The 14,985-nt window shown below is 44.6% G+C and overlaps 1 protein-coding gene across 1 annotated transcript; it reads left to right on the top strand.

Annotated features, from left to right (window-relative positions):
• Positions 1-230: 230 nt before the first annotated feature.
• On the top strand, positions 231-13,039 carry LOC122112477 (cytochrome b-c1 complex subunit 6, mitochondrial). The gene is made up of 4 exons (XM_042685300.1): positions 231-383; positions 6,563-6,589; positions 8,442-8,603; positions 12,829-13,039. Exons 1-4 carry the CDS (start codon positions 330-332, stop codon positions 12,859-12,861), a joined length of 276 nt encoding a protein of 91 aa, XP_042541234.1. The 5' UTR covers positions 231-329; the 3' UTR covers positions 12,862-13,039.
• Positions 13,040-14,985: the final 1,946 nt, after the last annotated feature.

The raw sequence follows: 14,985 nt of genomic DNA on the forward strand, positions 1-14,985 counted from the left end.
GGACTGCCGGACAAATTAGCATGATCTTCCGTACTCCGGGGAGTTGCCATGAGAATCAATCATTTCCGTCCATGTGTGTGGGCTCAGAGCAGATAAGTAGGTATTTCTTAGCGAAGCTCTCGCTGGGGCCGACGCCGGCCCCCCCTCCCCTCTGCTCCGGGGAGATAGTACAGGCCAATCTGAGCGTGTGTTCAGGACCGCGGCGAGTATGCCGCACTTCCGGCGAGGTCGCCGGATATCCGCCGCGTGACCCTTACGAGTCCTTGCTCCTGAAGCGGAGTTGGTGCTTTTGTGTGTTTTTGGTGTTGAGTCCAGAACCGTTGCTGGGCATGGGACTGGAGGACGAGCGAAGGATGCTGACTGGATCCGGAGATCCCAAAAAGGTAAGGCAAGGCAAGGCTGTCGGCTCGGCCCTGCTTGCCCGGAGGCCCCGGACCCTCTGACTCAGGCCGCGCTCCCAGCCTAGGGCAGACCTTGGGAATCCACCGAGTGCCTTCGCGCGGGTGGATCGCTAGTTCTGGGTTTTTTGTTTTGTTTTTTCGAGGCCTCGGCTTCTCCGTTCTGTGAATGTGGTGAATGTTTAGCGGGAGCGAACTATGCTGTGCTGAACTTACACGGGCAGAGGTAGAATCTGTATTTTCAGCCAGGTGTTCAGAGGTCCACCTGTGACGGCTTTGTGGAACGATCAGACCAACGACAGTCCTTACCCCAGCTCCCGCCAAGAATCCCCACGACATCCGGGGGGGGAGGGGGGTTCCTGGCATCTGACTCTGTATTACTTTATGTATGGGGGAGGAGAAAGCGCGGGGAAATGGTGTTCTCCGGGGTCAGTGTAGAATTATTCTGCAGTCTTAATTCTGTGGTCAAACTTGAGCGCAGATATACCGATAATAGACACAGCCTACTCCCAAGTGTTTTAGGTTTCCTAATACACTTAAGTACACATTCCTATATGATAATATTTTGTTGCCAATTTTACAGATGTGGCAACCTAGGTTAAATATCTTAAGGGTACATAGCTAACAAAACTGCAGTTACTAAGGAGCATGGTTTGAGAGCCAGGAGTATTGCCCACAATGCTACACAAGTTTAGAAAGGTCACTGAGGAGACTAGAGACAGAAGATGTGTGGCTCAAATGGTTGAGCTCTTGGGGGAGGTCCTGAATTCAATACTCAGAATTGAAAAAAAGAAAGAAAAAAATCACTAGGGACTGGGACATGGTTCAAGTGGTAGAGTATCTGCCTAGCACAAGCACAATGTCCTTATTTCATTCCTCAGTACTACCAAAAAAAAAATTAATCTTGGTTGGGTAAGGTGTCTCAAAAGTGTAATTTTAGCTGCTTGGGAGGGAGGTAGAGATGGGAGGATCACAGTTTGAGGGCAGATTAGCCAAAAAGCCAGGTGTGAGGGCATTCTAGTTATTTTTGCAATAGCTGGCCTCAAACTTGGAATCCTCTTGCCTCAGCTTCCAAGTGCTGGGATTACAAGTGCATACCCAGAGTCCTTCATATCTTTTATGACTTGGCTAATCACAGTAGTCTCCTTAAGAGGAAGTAATCCAAAGTCAGAGAGAACAGTAGTAATTATTCAACATTTTCTGATTTACATCCAAACTGTCAGATATTCATATAAGATTTATAGAACTTAAAAGTTTTTCTTTCTTTCTTTTTGGTTGGTCATAGGGCTTGAACTCTGGGCCTGAGCGCTGTCCCTGAGCTCTTCAGTTCAAGGCTAGTGCTCTACCACTTGGGCCATAGCACCACTCCCAGCTTTTTCTGTGTATGTGGTACTGAGGAATTGAACCCGGGGCTTCATGCATGCTAGGCAAACACTTTACCAGTAGGCCACATTCCCAGCTCCAGAACTTATTTTATTCAACATATTAGTTAACTCTACCATTGCTACAAATAGCTAAATTTAGTCCTTACATCTCAAACCAAGTTAGGGGGTAGAAATTGATTTTCCTAGACTCTGGACTTGAATTTGAAATTTGAAACTGGTCAAACCTAATCTTTTCTTAGGCATGTATACAACCTTAGATTTTGTTTGCTTTCACGGGAAGCAGTGTAAAAATATTTCCCAAAGGAGCCAGGCATTGGTGGCTCATGCCTGTAATCTAGTTCTTTAGGAGGCTGAGATCTGAGGATCATGGTTCAAACCTAGCCCAGGCAGGAAAGTCTGTGAGACTCACCTCCATTTAACCACTAGAAAACCAGAAGTGGCACTGTGGCTCAAAGTGGTAAAGTGCTAGCCTTGAGCAAAGGGCTCAAGGATTCTTCCCAGGCCATGAGTTCTAGCCCCTGACCGACAAAAACAACAAAAAAAATTCCATAGGAACAGATTTAGGTCAGATGTAGGCACAGGCCTGAGGCCTAGCAGAATCTAATCAGTGTCTCAACAACCTGTCAGAAGAAAGGGGTTTGCCTGCCTGTGCATGCAGATGTCCACCATCAGGGGAAGGAAAAGAAAGGTATGTAGGGAAGTTAATAACAACAACAACAACCAAAAACCCCAAACAACAAATAGCTCCCCAACCAACAACTCACTAATCACTAGTTGCATAATTCCAATATTTGTTTCATTCTCTACAAGCAGGAAACCTGTAAGTGAAGAGTAGGATATGCTCTAATGTAACCCTCTTTTTTTTTTTTTTTTTTTTTTGGGGTCCAGTCATGGGGCCTGAACTCTGGGCCTGGGCGCTGTCCCTCAGCTCTTCAGCTCAAGGCTAGTGCTCAACCACTTGAGCCACAGCGCCACTTCCCGCTTTTTTCTTTTTGCTTGTGTGGTGCTGAGGAATCGAACCCAGGGCCTCAGGCATGCAAGGCAAGCGCTCTGCCACTGAGCCACCTTCCCAGCCCACTCTCTTTATTCTATCTTATTGTTGTTGTTGTTGGTTGTGGGGCTTGAACTCTGTGCTTGGGCACAGTCCCTCAGCTCTTCAGCTCAAGGCAAGCACTCTACCTGATCCACAGCGCCACTTGCAGTTTTCTATTGGTTAATTGGAGATAAGAGTCTCACGGACTCTCCTGTCCAGGCTGGCTTTGAACCGTGATCCTCAGACCTCAGCTTCCCGAGTAGCTAGGATTACAGGCATGAGCCACTGTGCCTGGCTTAAAACCTTTTTAAAAATGAATTCAAGCCTCTTGCAATAGCTCACGCCTATAATCTTAGCTACTCAGGAGGCTGAGATCTGAGAAGCCAGCCTGGGCAGGAAATTCCTTTACATTCTTTTTTTTTTTTTGGGTCCCATCGTGGGGCCTGAACTCTGGGCCTGGGCGCTGTCCCTCGGCTCTTCAGCTCAAGGCTAGCGCTCTACCACTTAAGCCACAGCAGCACTTCCGGCTTTTTTCTTTTTGCTTATGTGGTGCTGAGGAATCGAACCCAGGGCCTCAAGGCATGCAAGGCAAGCGCTGTACCACTGAACCAACTTCCCAGCCCCCCTTTACATTCTTATCTCCAAAAAACTACTCAGAAAGAGGCAGAAGTGGCAAAGTAGCTCAAGGGGTAGTGTACTAGCCTTGAGTAAAAGATGCTCAGCGACAGCACCCAGGCCCTGAGTTCAAGTCCTAAGAATGGGGGAAAATTTTTAAAAATTTGTACTGAACCAGGTACCAGTGTCTCACACCTGTAATCCTAGCTACTCAGAAGACTGAGATCTGAGGATTGCCATTCAGAGCTAGCCTGGGCAGGATAGTTTGTGAGACTTTTCTCCAACTGCTGAAGAGCTGGAAGTGGATCTGTGGCTCAAGTGGAAAGCACTAGCTTTGAGCATAGAAGCCAGGAACAGTGCCCAGACCTGAGTTCAAGCCCCAAGAACAGTGCATGCGCGCATGCACACACACCCACGCACGCGCACAAATCATAGTGAATAAAGTTTTCTCCTAAAAAAAAAAACTAAAATGAGGGTTAGAGGTATGGCTTAGTGGTATAACATATATATAGTAGCATGCTTAATTAAGTTCCTGGGTTTAATATTCAGCATCAAAAATAACAAAACAAAACTAAAACCAGTCAGGTGCAAGTGACTCACTCCTGTAATCCTAGGTACTTAGGAGATAAAGCATAGAGTTGTAGTTCAAAGCTAGTCTGGGCAGAAAATCTGTGAGATTCTTAGCTCCAATTATCCAGTTAAAAAGATGGAAGTAGAGATGTGGTTCAAGTGGTAGAGCACCAGCCATTAGTAAAGAAACTAAGGGAGGACTGGGAAGATGGCTCAGTGGTAGAGTGCTTGCCTTGCATGCATGAGGCCCTGGGGTTCAATTCCTCAGCACTACATAAGCAAAAAGAAAAAGCTGGAAGTGGTACTGTGGCTCAAGTGGTAGAGCGCTAGCCTTGAGCTGAAGAGCTGATGGACAGCGCCCAGGCCCAGAGTTCAGGCCCCATGACTGGACCCCAAAAAAACAAAACAAAACTAAGGGATAGCACCCCTGCCTTAGTACTGGCACCAAAAAAAAAAAAAAAAAAGGAAGACCTTAAGTTAGTATCCTATAAGCATGACCTTTATGTCAGTCCCCTATTAGCAATACCAAAACACTGATAATTTGGTGTCATTGGTAATTTTTAGAAGAAATATATATGTGTGTGTGTATATATGTATATGACTCAGACAAGTCTCTATACCTATCTGTACATCTCTATCTGTGAGTTGGTACTGGGGCTTGAACTCAGGTTCCCTCCCTCTCACTCATGTCTGGCACTGTAGTATTTGAGGCACGTTCACTGGTATGTTTTAGAAAAACAACCCCAAATATGTCTATGGGCTGCTTCATGTAAAATTTCAAATCAGTGAGAAAAACAGGCTATACTAGATTAATCCTCAAGAATCATGGATCCATCATAAAATAGCCCAGTTTTCTTAATTTTCAAATTGTCTGCTTATTTACTTTGTTTCTCTTGTCTGCTTTGGTTGACTGTGCTTAACTTCATGAGGCTGGCCCCACTTCTTTCAAATTATATCATTAGGAAGAATTAAAAAGCATATTTCTAGCTATTATGCTGTGGTTTCTATGTGTTCAAGGTCTTTCTATATAGCCCAGGCTGCCCTGGAACTTGAAATCCTTCTGCCTCATCCTCTGAGTGCTGGGATTATAGACATGTACTACCGTGCCCAGCCAGATTTCCAATTTTTTTTTTTTTAAACTCTGGGCCTGGGTGCTATCTCTCAGCTCAAGGTTAGCGCTCTACCACTTGAGCCACAGCGCCACTTCCAGCTTTTTCTGTTTATGTGGTGCTGAGGAATTGAACCCAGAGGCCTCATGCATGTGAGGGAAGCACTGTACCACTGAGCCACCTTCCCAGCCCCAGTTTCCAATTGTTTTGAACCTACAAACCTAAAATGGCTGCCCTGAAGTGACCAGAGGACAACAGAAAATGAGATAAAGCGAAACACTACTGGGGCTGGGAAGGTGGCTCAGGGGTAGAGCGCTTGCCTTGCATGCTCGAGGCCCTGGGTTCGATTCCTCAGCACCACATAAGCAAAAAGAAAAAAGCCGGAAGTGGCACTGTGGCTCAAGTGGTAGAGCGCTAGCCTTGAGCTGAAGAGCTGAGGGACAGCGCCCAGGCCCAGAGTTCAGGCCCCACGACTGGACCCAAAAAAAAAAAAAAAAAGCGAAACACTACTGAGGGTTTTTTTGTTTTTTGTTTTGTTTTGTTTTTTTTGGTTGGTGATGGGACCTGAACTCTGGGCCTGAGCACTGTCCCTGAGCTCTTCAGCTGAAGGCTAGTGCTCTACCACTTAAGCCACAGCACCCACTTCTGTCTTTTTCTCTGTATGTGGTGCTGAGGAATCGAACCCAGGGCCTCATGCATGCAAGGCAAACACTACCACTGAGCCACCTTCCCAGCCCTGGTTTATTTTTTTAAATTAATTAATTAATTAATTTTAAATGACGGCCCTGTGTTTACTGTTGTTAGGCAGGCTCTATGCCACTTGAGCCACAGCTCTTTTATTGCCCATTATTTTCCAGGTAGTCTTGTGTTTTTGCCCAGGGCAGGCCTCAGATCATAATTCTCGTATTCTAGGTCCTTCTGTGTACCTAGGATCACAGCAGTCTCCACACGACAAAACAAAAACAAACAAAAAGAATTTATTTCCTATAACTCCTGAGAGAAAGAGACAGCACATGGTGCAGTGCTATATTGGTAGGAGAAAGGAATAGGAGGAAAGCCTTGGTTTCTGTGGGAAGAAATAGGTAAGGCATGATAAACAAATGTGGTCAAATTTTTGTTATGTCTAGCATATAGGGTTGGTCCCCAAGTTGTACTATGTGGCTTTGGGCAAGTTAGGCAAATATGAGGTTGGGATGTGAGTCTTAAGTGGTTAGCTGAGTGGGTTTTTGACTCACTAGGTTGCACGTGAAAGGTATATATATGTTCTTTAAAGAGATCAATCTTGTATGACCCCCTAACATTATGTAGTCCTGGGAAGTCATGATTAGTCCCAAGATTGGCAAGATATCACAGCACCATAAAAGTACAGTGAGCAAAGTAACATGACATTCAGGATCGTTGAGAAGAAAATATGTCATAAAATTGTTGCTGACATTTTCTTTGCTTTTGTAGGGAGAAGAGGAAGAGGAGGAATTAGTGGTGAGTATTGTCTCAGGTGTGGAACCATCTAAGTAAAAGCAGGATTTTAGGCATCATGAAACTAAGGGAATTTACAGCTTGGAGAAAATGAGAGTGGGAAAAGTCTTTAATACTTCCTGTGCAGTGGTATATTTGGGGGTGTAGCCCTGGAAATCTTATCTATTCTGGATTTCAAGGATTCTGCAGTCAGGAATCAGACAGAATCTTGATGGCCTGACACCATTCACCTGTATTTGTGGTTTAATAAAAAAAATCCTGGTAGTTGGTAGTATTAATTCAGGAGGTTAAGACTTGGAGGATTGGGGTTTAAAGGTAGTCCAGTAGAGTGCTAGCTTTGAGCTGAAGAGCTCAGGGACAGAGCCCAGGCCCAGAGTTCAAGACTCACAACCGACCCAAAAAAAAAAAAAAGTTTGCAATTCTTCAATTCCAGTTAACCAGTGAAAAGCTAGACTATCTAGGCACTGGTGGCTAGTGCCTGTAGTATTAGCTAGTCAGAGGAGGAGATCTGAGGATCACAGTTAGAAGAAGGTCCAATTAACCATCAAAAAAAATGGAAATGAAGCTGTGGCTCAAGTGGTAGCATACCAGCCTTGAGCCAAAAAGCTCAGGAACAGTACCCAATCCCTTAGTATAAGCCCCAGGATTGGCATAGAAAAAACAGCACCAGTGGCTCATACCTGTAATCCTGTCTACTCAGCAGGCTGAGACCTAAGGATTATGATTAAAACGCAGCCTGGGCAGGAAATTCCATAAGACTTTTCTCCAATTAACTACTCCCCCCCCAAGAAAAAACAACCTGGGAATTAAAATTCTGGTTCAAGCCAGGCGCTGGTGGCTCACGCCTGTAATCCTAGCTACTCAGGAGGCTGAGATCTGAGAATCGCGGTTCAAAGCCAGCCCGGGCAGGAGAGACCATGAGACTCCTATCTCCAATAAACCACCAGAAAACCGGAAGTGGCGCTGTAGCTCAAGTGGTAGAGCGCTCGCCTTGAGCTGAAGAGCTGAGGGACAGCGCCCAGGCCCAGAGTTCAAGCCCCACGACCGACAAAAATAAATAAATAAATAAATAAAATTCTGGTTCAAGTGGTGAAGCACTATCCTTGAGCAAAATGAAGCTCAGGGATTACACCCAGGCCCTGCATGTTGTGCGCATGCATGCACACACACACACAGAGACACAGATTGATTAAAGGTATGGCTGAAGTAGTAGAGTGCTAGGCCCTGAGTTTGTGAAAATACTGTACAGAGGGGTTACAATTACATGGGCTAGATAACTAGTAATTTCTTATCAAGCATTGTAGCCTCCTTCTTTGTTTCCCCTTCCCATCCCTTCCCATCCTCCCCCCACCCTCCCATCCTATCCTCCTTGTCCCCCCCCCCATTTTTTTTTTGACTGGCAAAAAAAAAAAGGAAGAAGCTGCCGGTGGCTCAAGAGGCTGAGATCTGAGGATCACACACAGTTCAAAGCCAGCCTGAGGCAGGAAAGTCTTAGCTCCATTAACCACTCAGAAAACCATAAGTAGTGCTGTGCCTCAAGTGGTAGAACGCTAGCCTTGAGCTGAAGAGCTCAGGGACAGCACCTAGGCCCAGAGTTCAAGCCCCAGGACTGACAAGAAAAAAAAGTAATGCCTCCAATAGATCTACTTCAAGTTTGACCAGCCAGTTTCCTTTACCACCTTGTTTTTCAGATAGGACTGAGGCTTTCAGTATCCTGTATCAGTATCTGATCATAACTGCTTAGGATCAAAATTGAATGAGAGACCCCATTCTTCCATTTTAGAAGGCAGCATGGCTTTGCATATATATTTAGTGGATCTCCCTGAAAGCCTCTGTCTTCCTGTTTCTCTTTTAGGATCCCCTGACAACAGTGAGAGAGCAATGTGAGCAACTGGAGAAATGTGCAAAGGCCCGGCAACACCTAGAAGCCTGTCAAGCGCGTGTATCCTCTCGATCACAGACAGAAGAGGATTGCACAGAGGAGCTCTTTGACTTCTTGCATGCAAGGGACCATTGTGTAAGTGAAACTGAAGCAGACTGTAAGTCAGGAAGGCCAATGCTTACAGAGTCGGGTGATATTTGGTGCTAATAGTCTTTCCATGTTTGAGGCAGGCTCATCAGTAAGTGGTAAAGATTAGGCAGGATTGTGTAATTAAAATGCCTACTTCCTTTGCAGATAGGTATTATTCCTATTTTACAGATAGAAGCCAAGACTAAACACTGCTAAACATTTGAAATACTAAATTTTGTACTTTTGTGTGTGTGGTGCTGGGACTTGAGCTTAGGGCCTTGTGTATGCTAGGCAAATGCTCTACACAGCTTTGGATTGCATGAGACCCTAAGTTCAAACTCCAGTACCTCTAAAAGAAAAGGGGGGAAAGGAACAAACAAAAAACCCAACCAGGGGCTGGGAAGGTGGCTCAGTGGTAGAGCGCTTGCCTTGCATGCATGAGGCCCTGGGTTCGATTCCCCAGCACCATATAAGCAAAAAGAAAAAAAGCCGGAAGTGGCATTGTGGCTCAAGTGATAGAGCGCTAGCCTTGAGCTGAAGAGCTGAGGGACAGCACCCAGGCCCAGAGTTCAAGCCCCATGACCGGACCCCCCCCCCCCAAAAAAAAAAAAAAAACACAACCAAGGGTCTGGGAAGGTGGCTCAGTAGTAGAGTGCTTGCCTTGTATGCATGAGGTCCTTGGTTTGCTTCCTCAGCACCACATAAACAGAAAAAAGCCAGAAGTAGCACTGTGGCTCAATTGGTAAAGCACTAGTCTTCAGCTGAAGAGCTGAGAGACAGCACCAAGGCCCAGAGTTCAGGCCCCATGACCAAAAAAAAGGAGGAAAATAAAAACCCCAAAACAACCCTGACTGGGTAGCTAGTACGTGTATGAGAAGATGTTTAGTATGGGGTATAAGAGTGCTTTGCTAAGCTGGGCACCGGTGTGTCATGTTTGTAGTCCTAACTACTCAGCAGGCTAAGATTTATCGTAGTTTGAAGCCAGGCCCAGTAGGAAAATCTGTAAGACTCTTATGTCCAATTAAACACACACATACACAAAGCTGGAAGTAGAGTTGTCGCTCAAGTGGCAAAAGTGCTAACTCTGAACATAAAAAGTTCAAGGATAGCACCCAGGCCCCAAGTTCAAGCCCCAGTAATGGCACCAAAATAAAAAAAGTGCTTGCATAGTAGGGGCCTGGGATTGATCCCAAGTATTAAAAGATGGGAGGTAGATGAATGTTGGAGAGGATGTAGAGAAACTAGAAATTCTTCATGGCTGGTAGGAATGTAAATTGGTATAATCACTGTAGAAAACAATCTGGTAGTTCTTTAAAAATATAGAGATAAGTGTGATGACATACATTTGGGAGTCCTAGCTGCTTGGGAATCTGAGGCAGAAGGTCACGTGAGCCAAGAGTTTGGTGCCATATTGTGCCACATAGTGAATAGAGTGTTCATCTGTTCATAGCATTCATTATTCATAACAGATAAAAGGTGGAAATAATTCAGGTATCCATCTGTGGATGAGCAAAAAATTTAAATGTGGTACATGAGAATATTAAATGTGGTACAAGAGAATATTACTCAACGTTAAAAAAGAAGGAAGATCTGACATATGCTACAAGATAGATGAAGCTTGTGGACATTGTACTGAGTGAAATGGTTTAGCCACAAGGATAATTTTTTTTGGCGGGGGGTCGGTTGTGGGGCTTGAACTCTGGGCCTGGGCGCTGTCCCTGCGCTCTTCAGCTCAAAGCAAACGCTCTACCGCTTGAGCCACAGTGCCACTTCTAGTTTTCTAGTGGTTTATTGGAGATAAGAGTCTCATGGACTTTCCTGCCCAGGCTGGCTTTGAACTGAGATCCTCAGATCTCAGCCTCCTGAGTAGCTAGGATTACCGGTGTGAGCCATTGACGCCCAGCTAAGAATAAATATTTTATTGCTCTATTTTTATGAGGTATTTTGAGTAATCACATTTACAAAGTAGAATGGTAGTAACCAGGAACTAGTGTGGAGGAGAAATGGAGAGTTGTTTAAGGAATAGGAGTTTTGTTGTTTTTTTTTTTTTTTGGTCGGTTATGGGGTTTGAACTCTGGGCCTGGGCGCTGTCCCTGAGCTCTTTAGCTCAAGGTGAGTGCTCTACCACTTGAGCTACAGTGCCACTTCCTGCTTTCTAGTAGTTTATTGGAGATAGAAGTCTCACGGTTTTTCCTGCCTGGGCTGGCTTTGAACCTCGATCCTCAGATCTCAGCCTCCTGAGTAGCTAGGATTACAGGCGTGAGCCATGGTGCCCGACTGAATAGGAGCTTTTTTTTGTTTTGTTTTGTTTTTTTCTAGTCTCAAGGTTTGAACCTCAGGACCTTGTGCTTAGTTGGCTGACACTCTACTGTTTGAGCTATGAGCCATTCCTCCAGCCTGGCTTTTTGTTGGTTGTTTTAGAGATAGTCTTTCAGACTTTTCTGCCCAGGCTAGCCTTGAACTATGATCCTCATCCTCCTAAATAGCTACAATCTATAATTGTTATATCCAGCTTGAAGTTAATCACTAAACTGTAATAGCATATGTAACCTCAAGATTGCATTCACAGACCCCCTAATATTTCAAACTTCCCCTCACATACTTTCCCCCAGTTTCCTTACAATATTTACCGCTACATAAGTTACTTTGGCCAGATATGGTGGCACACATCTGTAATCCTAGCACTCAAGAGGCTGAGGTATTAGAATCCTGAGTATTGGGTCAGCCTGGGCTATACTAGTAAAAGTCTGTCTTAGTTTGAAAAACAAAAGTTACCTAAACTTGTTTACTACATTTCCTTTTTTTTTTAAATTGTTATTATAAAGGTGATATACAGGGGGTGGGGATTTAGCTCAGTGGAAGAGCACTTGCCTGGTAAGTGCAAAGCCCTGAGTTTGGTCCTCAGCTCTGGAAAAAAGAAGAAAAAAAAGCTATAAAAGGTGATTATCTAGAGGGGTTACAGTTAACATAAGTCAGTTAGTAAATTTCTTTTTGGACAATGTCAATGTCACCCTTTTCTACCTTTGTTTTTTTTTTTTTTTTTTTTTTGGTTGGTTATGGGGCTTGAACTCAGGGCCTGGGCACTCTCCCTGAACCTGTTTGTACTTATGGCTAGCACTCTACCACAGGAGCCACAGTGCCACTTCCAGTTTTTGAGTGATTGATTAGAGCTAAGAGTCTCATGGGGACTTTTCTACCTCGGCTGGCTTCAAACTCCGATACTCAAATCTCAGCCTCCCCAGTAGCTAACCATTGCCGCCTGGCTCTACATTTCTTAAGCAACAGAGATATTGTCATGTTTATAGCTATAACTCTCATAGCACTTAGAACAATACTTGGCATATAGTAGAGTAGATATTTTATAAATATTTATTGAACTTATTTTACTGTCATTGTGTTGGGAGGTACAAGTTTCTATGGAGAATTCAAGAGGGATACATTTTAATTTTTTAAAATTTTTAACTTGTTGGTTGTGGGTTGTGAACTCAGGACCTAGGTGCTCTCTCTGAGCTCTTTTGCTCAAGGCTGGCGCTCTACCATTTTCTAGTTTTCTTTCTCTATTACTCCATTACTGGGTTTTCTGGTGGTTAATTGGCAATAAGAGTCTCACAGACTTTCCTGCCTGGGCTGGGTTTGATCTGTGATCCTCAGATTTCTACTTTCTAAGTAGCTAGGATTACAGGCCGGAGCCACCAGTGCCTGGCCAGAGGTGACAGATTTGTATGACAATAGGGGTTTATTTAGAGAAACCTTACAAAAAAATGACATGTAACTTCTAAAGGAGGAATAAACAATGGAAAACATGGGAGAGGTCCAGATATCAGGAATAGATTGGAGGGCTGAGAAGGTGGCTCAGTGGTAGAGTGCTTGCCTTGCATGCATAAGGCCCTGGGTTCGATTCCTCAGCACCACATAAGCAAAAAGAAAAAAAGCTGGAAGTGGCGCTGTGGCTCAAGTGGTAGAGCGCTAGCTTTGAGCTGAAGAACTAAGGGACAACTCACAGGCCCAGAGTTCAGGCCCCACAACCGGACCCAAAAAAAAAAAAAAGGAATAGATTGGATAACTTAAGAGGAGCTCATGAGGGCCCAAGGGCACGATTGAGTAAGGAAAGGGAAATGGTAAGAAGGGGAGTGGTAAGAGACAGGACTGGTATTATTTCAGGTCATGAAGGCCCTTGGTAGCCATGATGTTAAAAATGAATTGATGACATTCATTTCTTTTCCCCCTCTAGGTGGCCCACAAACTCTTTACCAGCTTGAAGTAAATTTGCAGACTCATTCCAGACTATCAAATGGGCATCAGGATATTAACCTTCTGGTTTTGAACATGCCATTTCTAATGTGTACAACTATAAATTCCTGTGGACTTTGGATTCTGGTTTAGGAGCATCTATGTAATTAGTAGTGATGTATCTTAATAAAGTCCTATGATCTGCTGGCCTGCTGCCCGTCTTTTTTTGTTATCTTAATATTTTTGCAGTACTTATTGAACTTAGGATTTCACTGATGCTAGGTGTTTTACCACTGAGTTACATCTCTGGATCCTTTTGAGACAAGGTCGTGTGTGTGTGTGTGTGTTTGTTGGTCCTGGGGCTTGAACTCAGGCCTAGGTGCTGTCTTGAGCCACTTGAGCCACAGCTCCACTTTCAACTTTACGTTCAAATACTGGAGATAAGAGTCTCACAGGCTTTGAGCATGGTTCAAAGTGGTAGAGCACCCAGCCCCTGAGTTCAAGCCGCACAACTGACCAAAACAGTAAAAGAAAGAGGCTCAGGCTTTCCTGCTGGGGCTGGCTTTGAATCATGATCCTCAGATCTCAGCCTCCTGAGTAGCTAGGATAACAGACATGAACCACCAGTATCTAGTGGAAAGGTCTTATTGAGTCTTTTGGCAATGAACTCTCAGACTTTTCTGCCCAGCCTGGCCTCAAACTGTAATTCTCTAGATTTCAAGGCTCCCAAGTAGCTAGGACTACAAACAGGTATGTGTCATTGTGTATGACTCCTTTCCTTCAGTTTGAAATTTTTTCCTTTTTTTGTGGTGACTTGAACCTGTAGTCTCATGGATGTTGGGGAAGAGCTCTGCCACTTAGCTGTGTCAACCATCACCTGAAAATATATGACTTAGTGATAGGGGCTTTATATGTGTGTGTGTATAATATATATGTATATAATATATCCCTTGATGCCATTATCACAATTTATAAGAATTGTTCAATATTAAATGCCTATTTCATTTTTTTTTTTTTTTGTCGGTCGTTCAAACAGGTGTCTTGTCTCAAAGGATATTTTGGGCAATTTTCTGGTTTCACTGTACAGTAAGCTTCCTACTGTTTCATTTTTTAAATTTGTGGTGGTACTGAGATTTGAACTCATGGCCTTGTGCTTGCTAGACAAGTGCTATATTACCTGGCAGTGTGAGACACACAAGTGCTATACTAGCTGGCAATGTGAGATACACAATCTTTTTAGCTTTAGTTCTGGACAGTCTTAAGTTTTTTTTTTATTTTTTATTTTTCCGGTCGTGGGGCTTGAACTCTGGGCCTGGGCGCTGTCCCTCAGCTCTTCAGCTCAAGGCTAGCATTCTACCACTCAAGCCACAGTGCCACTTCCGGCTTTTTTCTTTTTGCTTATGTGGTGCTGAGGAACCGAACCCAGGGCCTCGGGCTTGCAAGGCAAGCACTCTACCACTGAGCCACCTTCCCAGCCCATGGACAGTCTTAAGTTTTTGTGCCAGCAAGACCTAACCAAGATCTTCCACTTTTAGGCCTCTTACGTGGCTGAGATCACAGGCATGCATCACCACATCTAGTATTGGCTGAGATGAGATAGGAATCTTGCTGATTTTTTGCTTGGCTGACCTTCAAACCATAGTTCTCTCAGTCTCTGAAGTAGCTGGGATTACAGTTGTGAGTCACCATATCCAGCCTAATTTTCTTTTTGTGCTGTATTGGGTCTTGAACTCAGGGCACGGGTGCTGTCCCTGAGCTTTTGTGCTCAAGGCTAATGCGTTACCATTTGAATCAGCTCTGATTTTAGGTTTTTGCTGGTTAATTAGAGATTCCCCCCCCCAGTTATGGGGCTTGAACTCGACCTGGGTACTGTCTTTCAGCTCAAGGCAAGCGCTCTGAGCCACAGAACCACTTCTGGTTTTCTGGTGGTTAATTGGAGATAGGAATCTCTCAGACTTTCCTGCTGGGCTGGCTGTGAACCGTGATCCTCGGCTCTCAGCCTCCTGAGCAGCTGGGATTACAGGCGTGAGCCACCGGTGCTGGACCCTAGCTATTTCTTTAGTACTCAATCACTAGCTCTCAGGCCACCCCCAGCTGGGTTAGACGCCTCTATTGGAGTCCCTCGCACTTCTCCAGGCATCTGAGAGGAGCCAGCATT

This window comes from Dipodomys spectabilis, unplaced genomic scaffold (assembly GCF_019054845.1).
Source record: "Dipodomys spectabilis isolate Male_0828 unplaced genomic scaffold, ASM1905484v1 ptg000002l, whole genome shotgun sequence".
Lineage (NCBI taxonomy): Eukaryota > Metazoa > Chordata > Mammalia > Rodentia > Heteromyidae > Dipodomys > Dipodomys spectabilis.